Source organism: Olea europaea, chromosome 12, assembly GCF_002742605.1.
Source record: "Olea europaea var. sylvestris chromosome 12, O_europaea_v1, whole genome shotgun sequence".
Classification (NCBI taxonomy): Eukaryota; Viridiplantae; Streptophyta; class Magnoliopsida; order Lamiales; family Oleaceae; genus Olea; species Olea europaea.
In genome coordinates, this window is record NC_036248.1 from 17,975,824 (window position 1) to 17,997,834 (window position 22,011).

Below are 22,011 nucleotides of genomic sequence, written 5' to 3' on the forward strand. Positions count from 1 at the left end.
AGTGAGGGACCAGGTTCATAACCAATTTCAGATATGTAGCCATGTAGGTCTTTGGCTGCAAACTTTTCGTTGACCTAACTTACCACAAACTGCGAGTCGCTACTTGCTAGGAGCCTTTTCAGTTGCATTTCTTTCGCTAGTCTATGGCCCGCTAGGAGGGCCTCATATTCTACAGTGTTGTTCGAGGCTTTGAAGCTGAACCTGACTGTGCAGTTTAGTTTATGGCCCTCTAGACTTTCCAAAACAACTCCTACTCCGGAACTAGTCTTTCCTGATGATCCATCCACAAATAAGCTCCATGTTGGGGGCTCTGCTGGTTCCATTGTCACTTCCATTTCTAGGGCTTTGGAAAACTCTGTCACAAAATCTGCGAGGGCTTGACCCTTGATGGCGCTTCGGGATCGAAAAAGTAGGTTGAACTCGCTGAACTAGATTGCCCATTTTAGCAAACGGCTCGAAGCGTCTATTCTTTGCAATACTTGTTTCAAGGAAAAGTTGGTGAGAACTTCAGTTGAATGGGCCTGGAAGTATGGCCTCAGTTTCCTCGATGCTGTAACTAGGGAGAGTGCAAGTTTCTCCATATCTGGGTAGCGCACCACTGTTGGGAGTAGTGCCTTGCTAATATAATACACCGGTAGTTGATACATGTTTTTCTCTCTGACAAGGACTGCACTGATAGCCTCATCTGATACTGCCAAGTACAGCAGCAGTGGCTCTTGTGGTTGAGGCTTGGATAGTAGGGGTGCCTCTCCCAGGTACTTCTTCAACGCCTGGAAGGCTTCCTCGCACTCGCTTGTCCATTGAAATTTCTTTCTATGCTTCAAGACTTTGAAGAGGGGTAGGCTCTTGTTAGTGGCCTTGGAAATGAAGCGACTGAGTGTAGCTATTCGGGCATTGAGGCTTTGTACTTCCTTTGGCTTATGAGGTGACCTCATTTCCAGTAGGGCCCTTATCTTTTTCAGATTCACCTCGATTCCTCTTTGGTTCACATTATATCCTAGAAACTGACCCGAAGCTACCCCAAAGATGCACTTGAGGGGGTTCAATTTCATTTTATACTTTCTAAGAATCTGAAAGGTCCGATCGACGTGACTTACGCGTTCTTCCGCCTGGAGGCTTTTAACTAGCATGTCATCTACTTAGACTTCCATAGTTTTACCAACGAGTTTGATAAGCATCATGTTGACCAGCCTCTGATATGTGGCTCCGGCATTTTTCAATCCGAAGGGCATCACCTTATAGCAATACAATCCTCTGTCTGTGATGAACGATGCGGATTCCTCATTAGGTAGGAACAAAGGTATTTGGTTGTACCTGAGTATGCATCCATGAAGTTCAAGAGCTCATGCCCAACAGTGGAGTCTACCAGTTGGTCTATCCTTGGGAGAGGGAAGTTGTCCTTAGGACATGCCTTGTTCAGATTTGTGAAGTCTACACATACCCTCCATTTCTCACTGGATTTCTTTATGAGAACCAGGTTGGATGTCCACTTCGAGTAGATAGATTCCCTAATGAAGCCGCTGCAGCTGACTTTATCGATTTATTCTTTGAGCGCCTCATATCGCTATGAGTTGAGGGGTCGTCTTTTGTGCCAATGTGGGGGCGCAAGAGGAGTTGATGTTAAGGTGGTGACAACTGATCCTTGGGTCTATTCTACAATATCTTCATACTTCCAGGCGAAGACATCCAGGTTCCTTTTCAGGAAGTTCATCATTTCTTCTATCATCCCGGGGGATTGTGCTTTCCCTACCCGCAAGAACTGAGTGGGGTCTTCAGGGTTGACAGGGAAAGTTTCCAGCTCTTCCACTGAAGTCGCATTCGGTTCAGACTCGATAATTTGGGGGGTCCAACTCATCAAGAGGGTGCCCTTCGTCAGAGGCCTCCATCATGTCGACGTCTTCCTCCTATTTGGAGGTGTACTCTTGTTCAGGGGCATCGAGCATTTCAATGTCCATGTCGGCTTCGTTGTCGGCCTTTGTTATAATGACATTAATAGTACAGGGCTTGAATTTTCGTAGAGAATTGAAGTAACATGCCCTTGAGCCCATTTGGTTGCCTCGCACAGTGGCAGTTCCATGCTCAGTTGGGAACTTCATACACAAATAATGGATGGAGGTGACCGCCCAAAGATCTTTCAATGCGGGTCGGCCCAATACTCCATAATAAATTGACCTGTGGTCCACCACCAGGAATTCCATGAAGTGGTGGGCCACTATGGGGCTGACCCCATCTCGATAGATAGAGTACTTCGCCCTCGTGGGACGATGCTGTCGCCAGTAAATCCAAATAGCGGGTCGATCATGAGGATCAACCCATGTTTAATTTGCATTTTATCAAAGGTGGATCTGAATAGTATATTCACCGAGCTACCATTGTCGACGAGCATGCGTTTGAGTCCGTTTCTAGCCATTACGGCTCTTACCACTTACGCATCACAATGGGGGTGGTGAACTCCTTGTGCATCTTCTTGAGAGAAAGTGATCGGGGCCATCCCGTTGGCCTCTTGGGTCTGGTTGACGGTGTAAGTAATCATGGGTGGATCCTTCGCTTCCCTTGTGTAATTCCTCTAGGCATTCCTAATGTTGCCCCCGATATGAGGTCCTCCAATGATTGTATCAATTTTCCTGATAACTTGGCCTCCAGATGGGACTTGGTCCTTATACCTGGATTCTCCTCTGTCTCTGGATTCTCTCCTCCGGGGTGACTGGTCTCTATATGGCCTCTCTCCCCTATTCGAGGAGGTGGCCTTGTAGGTGTATTCACCTCTTCTCAAGGAGTGTGGATTACTCCGATTCGATGATCGAGGAGCATCCCTACATTCGCTGGTGTCGTGTCCATAAAGTTGGTGAAAGGTGCAGAACCTCGTCCCTTTCAGGGGCTGTTGGATCGCTTCTTCTTCTTTCGATTGTTTGTTCTTCCGGATGGTCCTGCTTCAGCAGGAGCATTTTTGTATGCTAGCAGTGGCACTGTATTTAGCGTGGTGAAAGTCAACGCTTGTCCGGATGTAGGAGCTATTGTGTGTACTGCTTGGGTCCATTGCTAGGTGATGTGGTGGGCTGCTGGTCCTCGACTTACCTGCCTCTGAGGCGGAAGGAGTCCCTGTGCTGCACGATTTCTGTGGTCAATCATCTCTTCATTGACGATCTCAACCCTCATCATTTTTACCAGTTCGTCATAGGTGGTGGGATTTTTACTGCGTACATCCCTCCAGAACGGTGTGTTCATGTTGAGGCCACCCTTCAAGGCTGAAAGGGCCTCCCTATCAGTGACTTGCTCGCAGTACGTGATTTCATCGATGAATATGGCGAGATAGCTTTTCAGCCTCTCGTCAGGAGCTTGCCTCATATCTTGTAGGCGGTGTACTGGGGCCTTCCCTTTCCTTCGTGAGAGGTATTGGTTCAGAAATTTCTTCTTCAAGTCCTACCAGCTTCTGATGCTCAAGGGTGGTATTCTACTGTACCACACTTCCGCAGCTCTAGTGAGGGTTAGATGGAAGGCTCTACATTTCAGTGCTGTCAAGGCTCATCTGCGTCATGTATTTAGTAAGATGTTTCTGTGGGCCCCCATTTCCTTCATACTTTAGGATTTCAGGGGGCATGAAGTTTGCAAACATTGGGAAGCTTCGAATTTCTCTAGAGAAGGGGAGGTTGTCATCATCGTCATCAATTTCGTAGGAGCGGCATGTCCCTTCAGAGCCTTCCTCTTCTGATGCATTTTGAGGAGGTGGGGGTGCCTCTTCCTGATTACTCCAATCCACTAGGCTTCTCCTCTTGCGTTTATTTCTAGGCAGAGGAGGTACTTGTCCTTGTTCCTACTCTTGTTGAACTGATCTTTGCATGGAGCGAACCCTATTGCTAAGGTTCTTTCCTATTCTGTCGAAGACACCAACAGAACTTTGGGGCTCGTATTCTGGTGGAAAGTTCTCTCCTAGTGGTGGTTATGTCGATTGGCTCCCCCGTACGTAGGATGTGACATCAATACCCATTTCTCTTTCAATGGGATGTTCCTGGTGCTGGCTCGAATGACCTTGGCCATGAGGCGTAGGAATTTCTTGGGCTGGATATGGTTCTTGATGCATCTGGAAGCCCTCATGACCTCGGGCCTGCATGAAGAATTCACGCATCACCCCGTTCTGAGCAGCAATATCCCTCATTCCAACAGCTATTTGGGTCATTCCTTCACTGAGCGCTGCTATCCTATTGCCTTGGTGACGCCGGTGATGGGGTCTCCGATGTGTGACATTGGTCCTGATTACCTCTTCTTCAGAGGCATCCCTGTGCCCTTCAAAATTTGCATCTTCATTATTATAACTCATCTTGTCCACTCCTTTTTCAAGGGTGTTTAGAGATGGGATCGTAGATTGACTGTTCTTTTCTGAAGAATGTGCCCTTTTCAGGGTAAGTCAATGGCTTGTCGGTGGCTTTTTTCGGTGGAAAATGTGGCAATTTTGGACAGAAAGTTTCCCACAGATGGCGCCAATTTGTTGACTCAATATTTGGACCCTCAACGTGGCCAACGGGTAGTTACTCCACGTAATCCTTCCTATGCACAATAACGTATGGTCAGAAGCACACGATCGGGACCAGCGGTGGTGGTGGCGACAGCATACACTCTGACGGTCAAGTCAGCGTTGGGTGGTTGGAACAGTGCTCTAGTGGTGCAAGAAAGTTGGGAGGAGAATATATGTTTCTTAGTATGGAGAGCTAAATTATAAGAGCTTTAATTACCTTTGTCTCTTGTTAAACCTTGAATATTTATAGGTGTAGATCACCATTGGACGTGGGACACAGGTATGCATCTGACGATGTGAGGCATCTGCTCATAGGCGTCACTCAGCCGCATCTAGCATGGGCGGGAAATTAGTTCTTCTGAGTTAAATTGACATAAAGTCGATGTGTCATGTCAACTAGATATATGGAGACGTCACGTTAAGATCCCAACAGATATCTTTCTAACAGTGGCGACGGAGGGATCTATTGAGGGAGTGCCTCAGGTCCTTCAACGTTTCGGCGTTGAAGGACACTCCGGTTGCTTCATTGGATCTATTCACCTTGTAGCACGTCATGTTGAGGTCGTCAGGAATTGGCATTGCTTTGGAACCACTTCGGGTGGACGCGTGGAGCTTCGGAGAGTGATGTGACTTTGTGTCGAAGTGGTTTTAGTGCTGAAGTGGAAGTGACTTGGCTAGGTGCGTAACAGTCAATATGTTGACCTTGATATTTGGACCCTCCATGTGGCCAACGAGTAGCTACTCCACGTAATCCTCCCTGCGCACAACAACGCACGGTCAGAAGCACACGGTCGGGACCAGCGGTGGTGGTGGCGGCCACATACACTTCGATGGTCAAGTCAGCGTTGGGTGATCAGAACAGTGCTCTAGTGGTGCAAGAGAGTGGGGAGGAGAATATATGTTTCATAGTATGGAGAGCTAAAGTATAAGAGCTTTCATTACCTTTGTCTCTTGCTAAACCTTGGATATTTATAGGTATAGAGCACCGTTGGATGTGGGACACGTGTATGCATTTGACGGTGTTAGGCGTCTGCTCATAGGCGTTACTCAGCCGCGTCTAGCGTGGGTGGGCAATTAGTTCTTCTTAGTTGAGTTGACATAAAGTATATGTGTCATGTCAACTAGATCTATGGAGACGTCATGTCAAGATCCAGACAAATATGCTGCCTTCACCTCGACCTTCAGAGATTCGATCTCCTCGGCCTGGGCCTCCACCAGTTGCCTCAACTCCACCTTCTCTTTGTTGGAGGCCTCTAGAGCCTCAGTGGCGAGCCGGAAACCCTCCTCAACATAGCAGCCACATGGCACTCCACTTCATATATCTCTTTCTTCAGTCTCTCTACCTCTGCATTAGACCTCACCAATAGGCCCTTTGCTTCTTACCTCGCCTCCTCCACCTCCGAGGCCTTTGCCTAGGCGGCTCACACCACATCCCCGTAGTGCAGCGCCTCCTCCAGGGGCTTAACCAGATCCTCCCTCTTGGCGTCGAGGTCCTTAACCAAGCTCTGAAGTTGAACGCTCGTGCTCAGAGCCCGGGCGATGCAAGCACTGTTGGCAGCCACCAGGTCTTCGATAGTGTAGAAGGCTGTGTGGTCTTTCCACTCCTCAGTCCAATACTTGTTATGGACCAAGGCAACGGCCACCATCTCCGAAGGCAAGTCCTCTAACACTTTCCTCACCGGCTCCTCTTTATTGGTGCCCAAGAAGTCCACATCTTTCTCCGGGCGAGCCCTCTTTCTCCTCTGCTGTCCCGGCATTTGTGTGACTGGAATGGTAGAAATCGGGGGGCGATTGGCGCAGCAGCAGGGGCCACTGTCCTCTCTTTTATAGTCACTCTGGTGGGGATTGTTGTTTGAAGAAGGATCGAGACAGCCCTTGCCACTGTTGGCCCCTTCGATGAACTGGCAACCCTCTTCCCCTTTCTTTGGAGAGCTGCCTCTGGATCCTCCTCCTCTTCCTCTGCTACAGGCTGGAGCTACTTGTTTGCAACCACTAGGCCCTCCATTTGCTTCTTATAAGCAGAGGAGGAGGTCTTCAGGCCCTTACCTCGGCCATCATCTGTTGGATAGTTTTAAAGTCGGGCCTCACCGACCTCTTCTTGTTAAAATCGTCTACAGTAAAACAAAATGGATTAGCACAAGTACAATGAGTTCGGAAACAAATTATAAAAGATGCACTCCAGATAGTTACCTTGGGAGGCCATCAATTTGTACGTAACAAAGTGAACGTTCTTCCTGATGAGCTTGTTATAAGACCTCCTCTTCAGCAAAAGCTGATAGACGATACAATTTATTTTGAACTCCTCGGAAGAAAGCTCGCACCGAGGAAGAGTATCTACAAGAATAACAAATAGTTAATTTCCGAGCTGATGAGAAACACAAAAAGTCACAAAGCTCAATACTCATTAAGTGTAGAATACTTTGTGGGGACTATAAGAGGCGCCAAGGGGTCCCCCTCCATTGTATCCCATCTCCCTAAAGCCCAGCACCATGAGCTCTTCCATTCGTTGATGGAGCTCGACAGATCGAGCACAAATGGAGTGTGGGAACCCCATGAAGTCAGATAGTACCACCCCCTAGTCTTATCACCCCCCGCCGCTACCTTGGGGATATATAAAGTTTGAAACACTGAGAATGACATCTCTAATCCGAACGACGCCTCCTTCCATAACATCCATGACCCCACCATTTGGCTCCAAGAATTTGGGTTCAATTAGGTCGGGGCCAAGTCATGGGTCCTCAAGAAATAGCAAAAGAAAGGGTGGATTGGAAACGTAAGTCCAGCCCTAAAGAGCGCTTCACTCACAGCTGTACACCCCGACCTAGGGTAACAGGCTCGCTCATCAGGCTCTGACAATATTAAGTCTATGCTATCAGGGATCCTATACTCTGCTCTAAGTCTACCCAGGTCGACCTCTCTTAACTTCGATGGGCAGTCAGAAGCCCCCCAATGTTCTAACATATCTACTGGGCTATCAGGCCTCCGCCAGATGTTCTTCTCCCTTATTATGGCCTTAGCCACCTCACCGGACGTCGCCAATATAGGCTCATCCACCCGAACTACGTCCAGTTCCCTTTTCGAAGCATTACTACTCTCAGAAGCTATTCTTAGATTTCAAAAATAACGCGAAGAATAAGAAAAATACTTACTGAAATGAATGGGTTGGGGTTTTCTATGGTCGAAAAATAACAGATGGCTGTCTGTACTTGTCGAAAACTGAGAATATCATCGAAAACGCTCGAAGCTCGCCGAAAATCGCCAACAAATCTGAAAGCAATATGGATTCTGAGTTTACAAAGGTGAAAACGTTCGAATGGCACTAAGTCCCCTTTTTTATAGGAAACCCCAGATGATCTCCACCGTTGAATTCAAACGATGTCCATCTAGACCGTTCATCTTGTCACAAATCTGGATCGTTGAAATGAAACGCCAGATTTGATCAACATCCAAGATCTTAAGGTGCCCCTCACGTACGCATAAAACGCGTTACCTCGGACAAGCAACAACCGTCAGCAACAAGTGGCCACAGCAGCCCTTTTTCTGGGGACGGGCATCGCATCCAACTCTCGCCTTGGAAATACGCGACAGCTGTCACATCAATTAACGTCATAATAAGGCACTTCAGATCAAAGATAATCTGTCCCAATTCACCTCGGATGAATGCACTCCCCAGCTTTAAAAGTTTTGGTGCCATTGATATGGAGTCCCCTACGGGTCATAGCCTTGGTCGCACAACTCCTCAGCTTTGAATGGCGTTAGCTATCTCCGAACTCGTTGTCTCTTGTGGGTTAGCGTACTGGTGGCAGATGAGCTCTTTACCTAGCTTTACAAGCCTCGGCGCCACTGACGTGGAGTCCCCTGTCGGTCACCGCCTCGATCGAACGTTTCCTCAGCTTCACAAGGCTTTAACCATCTCCCAACACGTCGTCCCTGTGGGTCAGCGCATGGTTGAAAGATGATCTCTTCACCCAGCTTTATAAGCTTCGGTGCCACTGACGCTGGGTCCCCTGTGGGTCACCTCCTCAATCGCACGTTCCCTCAAGCTTTACGAAGCGCCTTCCCCCAACGTGTCGTCCCATTTGGGTCGGAACATCGATGGCGAAAGTGCTATTCCCCTAGTGAAATCACCTCATACGACTCAGCAGAACACTGAAAGCTCATAACTAAACAACAAATGATCGACCCAGAGGACGCCCCGCCCACATCACCTCGGTTATCACTCACCTCAACCAACAGGTGTTCGGCACATCTGCTCACTTCACCCTTTTACGCTAGCACCTCATCAGAATCCACAATACTTACTCCAAGGCCGACATACACAGTCGGGAAAACAAGTCCACACATGATATGAATATTGATGCCTGAACTTGGGGGGACCACTGTTACGCACCTAACCAAGCCACTTTCACTTCGGCACTAAAACGACTTCGACACAAAGTCACATCACTCTCCGAAGCTCCATGCGTCCACCCGAAGTGGTTCTGGAGCGATGCCAATTCCTAACGACCTCAACATGACGTGCTGTAAGGTGAATAGATCCAATGAAGCAACCGGAGTGTATGTGATCGCCACCACCACCGCTGGTCCCGGCCGTGAGCTTCTGACTGTTCGTTGTTGTGCGTAGGGAGGATTACATAGAGTAGCTACCCGTTGGCCACGTGAAGGGTCCAAATATCGAGGTCAACAGTTAACATTGTTATTTGAAAGTATGGCCCATGTCCAATTCAATCGAACCAATTCTTGATTTGAGTTTGCAAATTTTATTTTTTTATTTTATTTTTCTAATTTTTAGACGATTTGATTTGGTTTCAATCCGTAGTTAAAATATCGAAATTTAAACTAAACTATTTTATTGTTAACATGTCCTATGACACCAAATTGATAATTTAAAAAGACAATTCCAAGTTGACGATTTTTCCTTAGAGCCCTACTTCGTAAAATGTAATTAAAATGGCTGATACCTTAACAATCAGTTTTTAGGCCATAAAAACTACAACTGACCTTAACACGATGCAAATTTATGACCAAGTCTGTCAAGGGTGTCTGTTATATGGGCCTGGCTCACCTAGCTTAGAGGCCCAATATGGGAGCACACAAGAGAGGGGGTGTCAAGATCGACAAAGAGTTACATTGTAAAATGAATAATGCTATTTAATACCAAAATTTCAATTAAATGAGTTATGTGACTTTACATTTAAATGAATATATCATTTAATGTCATGTAATTGTCACCTAAGCCATACCAGAAAATAATTGTTTTATAAACACCGACTCATCTTTGGTCGTTACCAAATTTTAAATTTATAGGAAACCGTTAATAAGTTAATATAATTGAGTTCAAATGCCAACCAGAACTCACAATCGACTCCTTTTGCTACTAATATGAGTAGGTTTCAGTACACAACTCATTGAATAATGTTTCTGAACCAATTTTACCTCAATTTTAACCTTTTTAATGTTACTTAAGGTGTTAGGTGCTGCATTAGCTACACGAGACGTTGTAGATAAGCTGAAACTCACAAGCAAGGGCATAAGCTCTTTCGTAAATAGTTTAATCTTTTATTAAAGAGAGAAAATGCAAATAATATTATTAGTTCATCTTTATAGCAAGAAGAATATATATATATATTATGGTTGGTAGGATCTAAGAGTCCAAGGGCAGATTATTCAAAACCATTCAAAATTGATAAGATTTCAGATTGAATTAAACATTGATTGAGGTGGAGATGATGGGGAGATCCTCTCTTCCACTATGGAAACAATACCTTTACACTTGCAACAATTTTCATTTAAAGAAAGGATTTGAAAAAGAATAGTTAACCAGATAAACCTTTAGACCACTTATTCAATAAAGAAGCAAACATTCCACCTCAGAAAGCATGGATTCCACGTCTGCATACAATTAAAGAACCAGTCTGTGTGAGGATTCAATAACTAAACTACTGACCACCCCACCCCACCCCACCCCATATCAAATTTTCTGTAATTCAGTTTTGTCAAAACCCCACCTTTTCTTTTGACACAGACATGACTCATGCAACTAAAATTCAAGATCCAACTACTACTCTTGTCCTCTATATAAAGGGTGAAGATGCATTTTTGAATCCCAGAAAGCTTCTTGTATCTGACTCATCTTTGGTGTCTTTGAACATATCATTACTTACAACCAAAGTAAGGAGGTAGAACATCGCAGCAAATCGACATTTATGAAGAAATCAAATGTTATTGGAATTCCAATCAACTGCATGGACAGATATCCAGAAGGACTTTTATCGGATCCTGCTAGTCAATACAGTTTTGCGCCTTCTCCTTCAAATGAATTTTTCAAAATCAGAAAGAGTACGTATATTTTCTGTCTTTATAACTCGCCAGGAATTCCCAGTTTCAATAATCACAGCCTTACTGGATTTTCTTGGGAATGCAGGCAGAGCAAATTCAGCAATCCTTGGGATGAATAAATTTGGAGAATGGATGGATAATTTTTCGCAAGGAATCCGAGGGCATGGTAAAGCCTCAACCTAGATTATTTGTAGCAGTTGCTATTAGACATTGTTGGAGGATGTTTGCTATGCTCAACTAGATAGAGCTAGACATAATTAAGGAAGAGATTTCCTAGTTATTAATCCTATTTTATCCTGTACAACAAACTGGCTATCAGTAATTTCTAGAAACAAACTTCTCAAGACAAGAAACCATTTCAATATATCATTGCGTTTTTCCTTCCCAACCATCAAATACAATAGAATTTCTCAAATCAAGCGGTGCAAAGTGGGATGAGGCCTAATGTTTCGCTTTATTTCTATCCCTGCAGTGAAATTAGGACCCAAATTAACAGAAACTTTGAAAGGAAAATTGAGAATGGGAGCAAGAATCCTTCGAGCAGGCGGCCTGGAAAAAGTTTTCAAGCAGAACTTCAGTGTTAGCAATGGCGAAAAGCTTTTAAAGGCTTCCCAATGCTATTTATCGACCATAGCTGGGCCAATAGCAGGCCTCTTATTTATTTCCACCGATAAAGTTGCCTTCCGCATTGAAAGATCAATTAAACTCGCTTCTCCAACTGGAAAACAGCCTAAAATACATTACAAGGTGCATATATGACTCTGTTTCAATTTTTTTGAGTCACAAATTTACATCCCATCTTCTCTTCGAAAATGAAAATCTAACTGTTTCCAAAACCTTGCAGGTCATGATCCCACTAGGTGAAATAAAGAGAGCCTACGACAGCAAAAATGCGAAAAAACCAAGGCAAAAGTATGTGCAGATAGTAAACGAGGACGAGTTCGAGTTCTGGTTCATGGTATTTCTAAATCATCGAAAGGCTTTCAAGTATCTGCAGCAGGCAATCTCTCAAACTCCATCAGTAGCAGCTATTGATGCATGGATGATTTCTCCATAGAAATTGTATATACAGTCGCAACACATCTGTAAAATTTGGTTATTAAAAACTATTCACAAACATAAATTAGAACTACTGTAGTGTTGATTGTAAATACATTATGCAGTTTTGAAAGGAAAGTATCATTCAAAATATCAGTTCCCATTGAGATCGAGATGTAAAACTACAAGTACATTCCTATTCTATCTACACTTAACTATCACTCATTTGCGCCAATTGCATGAATTATAAAATGTATATTGACGCAGATGGAAACGTAAATAATAATAATAATTGGTTCTTGTTCGTAACACAGGGTGTTTGTTCGAACATTTGAACAGACGTGACATCGATTTGGAATCTACCAATTAATGGGAAAACTGAAATATCTTATTAATCAATAAAAATGAATGTCTTTTTTTTACAACCTCAACACGTATTTATAGACCCAAAAATAATTCTAATCAAAGTGAAACCCTAATTCTATAAACAAATTCAAATAAACTAGGAAACGGCAAAATAAATCCTATTAAAACTTAAAAAACTATTAAAATGATGAAAATACCCTTAAATTAATAAAAATAGAAAAGTCCAAAAAGGACACCTAAACGATGAAATTTAACCTCAAAAGTTTGATAAGGTTGCAAAGTTGTGTAGAATCAAAAGACACTTCTGGATTGCACTCACGGACGAAAATTCGACACCGGAGCTAAAAGTTATGCATGTTTTCGTAGATCCTTTTTGTTCCTTATCTTTCCTAATTGGTTTAGAATTTTCTTCTATTTGATCCGCATCATTTATTATACAATAATTTGTTTCCTTCTATAAAATTGTCTAGGTTTTTTCTCCGAAAATGTTGGTCTTGCTATGAATTAAAATACGTATTAATACAATTCATAATCTCTACATTAGAACATGAGGTTTGTCGAATTCTACACTATAATTTCCTTAAAAATTTAATGATCAAAGTCAAACACCAACTTTGACCACACATTTTATAAGACTTGCAACTAAAATCCAACTATCCACCCTTCATTTCCATGATATTTTAATTTCTGGGACTTATAATTTTACCCTAATGTTTATTCATCAACAAGATTTCTTTTTAACTTTAACGAGGTCTATTTGGAATCCACCAATTAATGAGAAATCTGAAATATCTTATTAACCAATAAAAACGCATTTCTTTCTTTACAACCTTAACACATATTTATAGACTCAAAACAAATTCTAATCAAAGTGATTATTCTATAAACAAATTCAAATAAACTAGGAAACGGTAAAACAAATCCAATTGAAACTTAAAAGACTATTAAAAAGATGAAAATACCATTAAATTAATAAAAATAGAAAAATCCAAAAAAAGGGACCCCTAAACGATGAAATTTAACCTCAAAAGTTTGATAAGTTTGCTAAATTGTGGAGAATCGAAAGACACTTCTGAATTGTACTTATGGACGAAAATTCGATACCCGAGCTAAAAGTTATGCACATTTTCGTGGATCCTTTCTTGTTCCTTATCTTTTCTAATTGGTTTAGAATTTTTCTTCTATTTGATCTGCATCATATGTTGTACAATAATTTGTTTCCTTCTACTATAAATTTGTCTAGGTCGTTTCTCTAAAAATGTTGGTTGTGTTATGAATTAAAATACGTATTCATACAATTCATAATCTCTACATTGGAACATGAGGATTGTCGAATTCTATCTAGTGTATGTTTGATAAACACTATCATTTCCTTATAAATTTAATGATCAAAGTCAAACATCAATTTTGACCACACATTACATAAGATTTGCAACTTAAATCCAATTGTCCACCACTCATTTCTACGACATTTTAATTTCTGCAACTTATAATTTTACCATAATGTTTATTCATCAACAATTCTTTTTAATTTTGATGGTCTACAAGTTTTTTTTCCAAATACGTGTTGGTGCGAACAAGGGGAAAAAAAAATTCCTGGCTTCATCACCATCGAGAATTATCCATATCAGTATGCTATGCCCATAAATAGGAGAGGGGTCATTTGTAAATCACCAAGTTCAAGTTGAACGAGTGTATACAATACAAAAGCATTCCCCCTAACTCTCTCGTGTTCTAAATATTTTTTGCCTTGAGTCTTGATTTAGGTGGTTTTGATACATTTTGCCACTATACTAGTAACACAAGCTTATATTTCGTGTAAATGTGAGGAACGAAAAGCTGCGAGACACTAAAATTGCACTCAAGATCTGTAAGTGGATACTATCTAATACTCCATTCGTGGCTATCTCATAAAATTTAAGCCAGGCGAATGGCTAGTTTGTTTCTAAGACAGGCCTTCGCCTTTGGCTTCAGTTGGTCCCACCTTTACGACAACTTAGGTCATTTCCAACCTTGCACCAAAAATTGAGGTAGGTTATACACTATTTTGCACCAAATTAAAAATCATCTCTAACCCATTACACCAAATGAATAATGTTTAATCATTTCTTCACTTTTTTATTCTTCACAATTTATATATCTAAGAAATTGTTTATATATTTAATTTATTACTACATAAATAATTAAGTTTCATTACTGAAAATATTAAATTCATTAATAAATTTTATAAACGTATTACAATTAATAAAAATACCATAACTAAGAAAATATTAAATCATAATAATAAAAAATGATTAAAGCTTATTACAAGTAATGGTAACAATTGTTGTGATTCTCCGATCACGAGAAGAGCAGATAAAAAGAGGAAAAATAATTATATTTCTTACTTGAATAGAATTTTACAATGGAGTATTACAAACTCTTAAAAAACCTCTCAAAAGTCACTTTCTAATCTCTCTTTTTTTCTCTTCTATACCCTCTATTTTTCTTCCTTTTAATGGATATTCCTCTCTCTTGGGGCACCAAAATTCTCTTTGTGGTAGCATATATTTATAGAAAAATTTTGGCTACAAACCGTCATAAAATTCTGGCCAAAAAACCTGCCACATAGTTCATTGTTGAAGAGTCAAAATAGGTGGTTGCCTTCAATTTGTCTTTAGCATGGGAAAGACTTGCTCATTAAGAAATTGATAACAAATTGTGGTTGATTTTAAGTGACTTCAAAAGGAAGAAACTGATTAAAAAAACTAGTTGGAATTGCAGTTGGAATGTGGCTGGACTTATCAATTCTTCCCTTCCATTCGCATTTAAATCAATTATTATTTGACACCATCCCAACTATGTCTCTGCATAACTCTAAATTTTCTCTTGGAACCACCTTTGTTAACATATCTGTTGGATTCTCATTTGTGTGAATCTTCACTAGTGTCAGAATTTGTTGATCCATCACTTCTCTTATCCAATGATAGAGGATGTCGATGTGCTTTGTCTGAGAATGGTACATTGAATTCTTACTTAAGTCAAGAGCACTTTGGCTGTCACAATGTACTTTGTAGTATTTCTGCTTGATCCCTAATTCTTGGAGAAATCGCTTTAACGATAACATTTCTTTACCTGCTTCCGTCGCTGCAATATATTCTACTTCTATTGTAGACAAAATAACACACTTTGGTAATCTTGATTGCCATAATACAGCTCTCCCTACAAAAGTGTAGAGAAATCCTGAAGTAGATTTTCTATTATCAAGATCTCCAGCCATATCTGAATGTGTATAACCTTCCAAGATTATATCAGCTCCCCCGTAGCACAGACATATCTTTGATGTATCTTCAAGGTACTTGAGAATCCAGTTGACTGCCCTCCCAACGTTCATTTCCAGGATTAGAAAGAAAACGACTCACCATGCCTACTGCATGAGCAATATCTGGCCTTGTACATATCATAGCATACATCAAGCTTCCAACTGCTGAAGAATAAGGTGTCAATGACATCTCCTCAATCTCTTTCTTAGATGACGGGCATGAATTTTTACTCAACTTGAAGTGGTTAGTTAATGGAATGCTGACAGGTTTGTCATTATGCATGTTGAATCTCTTGATCACTCGCTCAACATACTTCTCCTGAGATAGCCACAACCTTCTACTTTTCCTATCTCGAGTTATGTGTATTCCCAAAATCTGTTGAGCTGGGCCTAAGTTCTTCATATCAAAGGACTTGGAAAGTTCCTTTTTCAGTTGGCTGATTTTTGTTGCATCTTATCTAACAATCAACATGTCGTCTACATACAATAGAAGAGCAACAAAGTTGTCATCTGGAAATCTCTGGATATAAACACATTGATCTGCAGCAGTTCTTTTGTAGCCTTGGCTTACCATGAACAAGTTAAATTTTTTGTACCACTGCCTTGGTGTTTGCTTAAGACCATACAAGCTCTTCTTCAACTTGCAAACGAAGTTCTCTTTTCCTGAAACTTCAAAAACTTCTGGTTGCTCCATATCATGCTCCATATCAATTTCTTCATATAATCACCATCAAGAAACGTTGTTCTAACATCCATCTGTCCAAGCTCTAGATTCGAACTGGCTACTAATCCAAGGATAATTCGAATTGAGGCCATTTTTACAACAGGTGAAAAAATCTTATCAAAGTCAATTCCCTTCTTCTGAAGAAATCCTTTGACTACCACACGTGCTTTATGTTTTACCATCTTTCCATTACCATCTTTCTTGAGCCTGAAAACCCATTTAATCCTTAATGTCTTCTTTTCCTTCAGAAGCTCAAGCAACTCATATGTTTGATTTTTCTGCAGTGACTCCATCTCATCCTACATTGCTTGTATCCACTTGTCTTTGTCCAAGTGGGTTTGTGCTTCCTGAAAGCTCTCCGAATTTCCTATATCAATGAACAAAATGTATTCTAATTTCGGATATCTCATTGATGGAATCCATCCTCGTTTAGATCTTCTTACATGTGCATCGTTAGTTTCAGGAGGTGCATCATTATCTGATTGATGTGATGGTCCAACAACTTCTGGTGAAGAAGATTGTGACTCCCCCTGGTCAACATCCTCTTCTTCATCCTCCTGTTCTGCTTTCGACATTCCCTTATGCACATCGTCATTATCTATGGTGAATTGTGCTGGTGCTAGATCTGGAGCAATATTCAGGGTACCAAAATTGGAATTAGGAGATATTGTGCATTTTTCAATGTCTTCCAATGTCTGGTTTTCATGGAACACTACGTCCCTGCTTCTGATGGTCTTCTTTGTCTTTGGGGCCCATAATCTGTATCCAAACTCTTTATCTCCAAAGCTTATAAAGATGCATGGAGTGGTCCTTACATCTAACTTTTGTCTTAGCTCCTTGGATACATGTGCAAAGGCAAAACAGCCAAATACTCTTAGGTGAGAGTATGAGGGATATTGACCAGACCATACTTTCTCTAGAATTTCAAAATTCAACGATACTGACAGTGATCTATTGATCAGGTAGCAGGCGTTTCCAACAACTACTCCCCAAAATGGCTTTGGCAGCTTAGCCATACTTATCATGCTTGTGACCTTTTCCATATCATTCGATTCATCCTCTCGACGACTCCATTATGCTGTGGAGTGCGTGGGACTGTCTTCTCATGTCGAATGTCGTATCTTCTACAATATGCATCGAACTCTTTGGAAGTGTACTCGCCTCCATTATCTGTGTGGAGACATCTTAACTTTTTTCCTATTTCACGCTCTACCATGGCATGAAATGATTTGAAGTAACCCAATACTTGGTCCTTCGTCTTCAAGAAATATACCCATACCTTTCGAGAAGCATCATCAATGAATGTCAAAAAATACTTGTTGTTGCCTAATGATTCAAGCTCCAAGGGATCACAAACATCAGAGTGTACGAAATTAAGCAACTCTGATCATCTTGTCGAAGAGAAATTGAAGGAGACTCTATGTTGCTCACCAAATAGACAATGACTGCAAGGATCCAGCACAGTTTCCTTGGCAACCGTGATTAGCTCCTTCTTGGTCAAAGTAGACAATCCTTTCTCACTCATATGGCCAAGTCTCTGATGCCACAAATTTTGAGAAGCTTAACGTTCTACTGTGTTGAGGCTATCCACATGCATTTTCACACGAGTCTTGTATAAAGTGCCACATATATGTCCTCGAGCAACAACCGTGAAACCTTTCATCATTTTCCATGTGCCATTACTAACGTGATTGACATAGCCCTATTTGTTAAGGGCTATCCCGAAAGTAGATTTAGCCGAAGATCTAGTACATGTCGAATATCTTTCAAGGTTATTTTACACCTGAGGTTTGTTTGTATCTGGACATCACCAATTCCCACGATCTTAGAAGAACTGGTATTTCCCATCTTCACCGCACTAAAGTCGCCAGCTTTGTATGTTGTGAAGAAATCTCTACGTGGAGTGGCGTGGTAAGATGCTACAATGTCTATTACCCACTTAATATCTTTGTTTGAGACAGGAAGACATGTTTCCTTATGGATGGAGCAGATAGCCACCTCCCCAAAAATAGTGACTAGTGTCATTCCTTCCTTATTCTTCAGCTGTGAACTGTTGTGGCTTTGCTCTCGTAGCAATTTTATGCAGTTCTTCTTCAAGTGGCCCTCCATACCACAATAGTAGCACTTGTAAATAGGCTTCCTACCATCTCTGAATCTACCTCTACTTTTGCTTCTGCCTCTTCCCTTGCCTCGAACGCCTCCTTGCTGTCTTCCTCGGTTCATTGTGACAAAGGCATGTGATTTCTTCGTGTGTACATTTTTTCTCCTAGCATCTTCATTAAATAGGGCATCCTTGACCATAGACATGGTAAGTTTGCAATCGGGGGCTGAGTTGTTAAGAGATATTACTAATGTCTCTCAACTATCAAAAAGAAAATTTAAAAGTAGTAAGGCTTGTATTTCATCCTCAAGCGGCATCTCCACGGATGACAATTGGTTTACCAAGCTCTGAAATTCACTGGTGTGCTCAGCAACTGAAGTTTCACTCTTTAGCTTCAGATTCACCAAACACCTCATCAACGGGACTTTGTTTCGAGGGGTCTTGGCCTGTAAATGTCCTCCAGAATCTTCCAGAAGGCACATATATCTGTCTCCTGTGGTACATGGTGAAAAACATTATGATCAATCCATTGTCGAATTTGACCGATAGTTTTTCTATTTAACTTCTTGCACTCTGTCTCCTTGGTAGGATCAAGGTTTACACCTTTGATTTCTAGGGGGTCATACAAATCCTTACAACTGAGAAGGTCTTCCATCCGAGGCTTCCACAGCGTATAATTGGTGGCGATGAGCTTGATCATAGCTCCCGATGAAGATTCCTCCATTGACATCTTGGCTTACAAATGCTTTACCAAAATCGAAGCTGTATCAAAAACTACGAGGGCCAATTGATAAAACTCGATTTGTACCACTTTTTGTGATTCTCCGATCACGAGAAGAGAAGATAAAAAGATGAAAAATAATTCTATTTCTTACATGAATAGAAATTTACAATGGAGGATTACAAACTCTTAAAAAACCTCTCAAAAGTCACTCTCTAATCTCTCTTTTTTCTCTCTTCTATGCACTCTATTTTTCTTCCTCTCACGGGATATTTCCCTCTCTCTTGGGGCATCAAAATTCTCTTTGTGGTAGCATATATTTATAGAAATTTTTTTGCTACAAATCGTCATAAAATTTTGGACAAGAAACGTGCCACATAGTTGATTGTTGAAGAGTCAAAATAGGTGGCTGCCTTCAATTTGTCTTTTGCATGGGAAAAACTTGCTCATTAAAAAATTGATAACAAATTGTGCCTGATTTTCAATGACCTCAAAAGGAAGAAACTGATTAAAAAAATCAATTGGAATTGCAGCTAGACTTATCAATAATAATAATAATTAATTAGGAATTAAAATTTATGTATAATATAAAATGACACAAATACCCTTAACAACATTTGATGCTAAATGCGAAAAGGGCAAATAGGACTTTAATCAAATATGGTGCAAAATTTAGTGTTGGGTTGGAGTAATATTGCACCAAATATTTGGTGCAAAATAGGGAAGAATGGTGTTTTGAGCAAGGGTTGGAGTTGCCCTTAGAATACCGACAAGCCTATTGTCTATTACAAGAACGAGAGAGTATTCGACCATGGCTATTTGTAGATGATGTCACTGGGGTGCAAGTTTATGATGTTTGTGTTGTCAAAATTAATGACTTTTACAATAAAAGAAATAAAAATTAAAAACGATGATGAAGAAAGGTATGCCCTAGCAAATCTACTTAAGACAGATTTTGTCCCTTCACAGCTACCAATAAGATTATCGAATGTCTGTCTTCAAAGATACAATAATTCTTTCAAAGTCAGCACCGTACTCTACCTTATCGGTCGAACCAAATAGTTAATAGTATTTTTCTCAAAATGGAATAAATTCGAACAAAACTTTCTCGGACAAAATTTTATTTTTAAAATAAAATCGAACGAAAATTTATTTAAGCAAAGGAAAAGTATCAAAATATTTTATAAGAAATGAAAAAAGTGTTAAAAATTAGTTTTTCTTGAATTTAGGTATAAAAATTAAGAATTGGAGATCTGTATTTATATATTTTCAACTTGTACAAGTGAATGAGTACACCATTTGGTCCGGATCAATCTGAGCCCTTAGATCACACCACTTGATATTGTATGGTCCAAATGCATCCCTTACGATGGTCCATGACTCACCTGTACACCTACTATATTGGAACAAACGCATCTAGGCATCACGCCTAAGTCATGCAGACACCAGACGCTATATTGTCATTGACACATGAACGCAACTCATAGAGCCACTTGCTTGCCACGTAATTGAACCATGGTTTCATTTCTAAAAACTGTAAGGCTTCCTAGCTCCTCATGGCGATGCATACGTGTAAAGTGCAAAGTGCACCTCTTAAGCACCCAGTATGACCTTAGCAAACAGAGATTTGTTAGAAAAACAGGGCCACGTTGACCCTATTTGAGAAGAATTATTCTTGCAAGCAACGGTCCCAGGACCCCGTGACTAGTGGCCAGTCATGAATTAGACATAGGCTAGCCATTAGGGTCGTAGGCTGGGTGGGCAAGTCTGCCCTCGAATCCCATTAAAATTTGAATTTATATGTATCAATCTATTAGACCTTTATTTATTTATTTTTATTATTATTTTTCATTTTGGGGATTGGGTGTGGTTTTCCATCTTGACTCCATCCCTGCTAGCTATGATGTAGGTGGATTAATAGTATCAAATTACTGACCTAAGAGCAACTTCAACCACAACACCAAATCATTCCCTAGGATTTCATAATTTGATGAAAACTTCACAATTTGCCTTAGTTATTTGCATTGTTCATCTTATTTACATTAGATTATTATAAAGACATTGTTTCAAAATTTGATATTCTAAATAAAGAGAAAGCAAAAATAATTATAGTATTCAATATGATTAGTATATCGATCCCTATGGGTTTGACACTCTTCACTTCATTACTATATTACAAAACTTGAAATCGTTCACTTGTGGTAATTTCACATTATAGAAAACGAGTGACAGAGATGGTCGAATTTTGGCCACTAAACTTTGAAAAATATCTTTTATTACTCACTGAACTTTGTGGTGGTTTAATTTTGGGCACTGAACTTTGAAAAACGACAAGCTTTGGCCACTAAATTTCAAAAAAATATTCTATACAATAAAATATTTTACACGTAAACTTAAATTTTTTTTCCAACTTTTTAACCATACAATCCCCAAAAAATCACTATTTTTAGAACTCTTTTTTTTTTTTTTTTTTTTTTTAATAATGGCCATCAAACATGGGCTAAAATTCAGATTTAATTTAATTTTTATGATAAATATATTGTGCGTTTCATTGCAACTAGTAGTAATTTCATTTGCAAAACTTTGCAAGCATTGTCAGTATCACTAGAAATGATTATTCAATTACACAGTAATTAAATTTTTTTTTTTTTTTTAGAATTTGAAGCTATTTTCATCATAATATTTGAATTTTACAACGAAGCACATAATGAATTTGTTTGTTGTTATATAAAATTAAATCCAAATTTTAATTAAGGGGTTGTTTGAGCCCCATTTTTCTCAAAAAATGCATTTTGAAATAGTGTTATGATAGAGAATATGAGATTAAAAAATAAGGAATAGTTTTGGGTTGAAGAACATTGATAGAAATAACTATAAAGGTTGAAGAACATTGTTGATAGTATGGTGGAAT

The 22,011-nt window shown here is 40.3% G+C and overlaps 1 protein-coding gene across 1 annotated transcript; it reads left to right on the plus strand.

Annotated features, from left to right (window-relative positions):
* The first annotated feature begins 10,564 nt into the window (after positions 1-10,564).
* Positions 10,565-12,105, plus strand: LOC111407001 (putative GEM-like protein 8). Its single transcript, XM_023036343.1, has 4 exons — positions 10,565-10,849; positions 10,935-11,015; positions 11,322-11,596; positions 11,694-12,105. Exons 1-4 carry the CDS (start codon positions 10,717-10,719, stop codon positions 11,904-11,906), a joined length of 702 nt encoding a protein of 233 aa, XP_022892111.1. The 5' UTR covers positions 10,565-10,716; the 3' UTR covers positions 11,907-12,105.
* Positions 12,106-22,011: the final 9,906 nt, after the last annotated feature.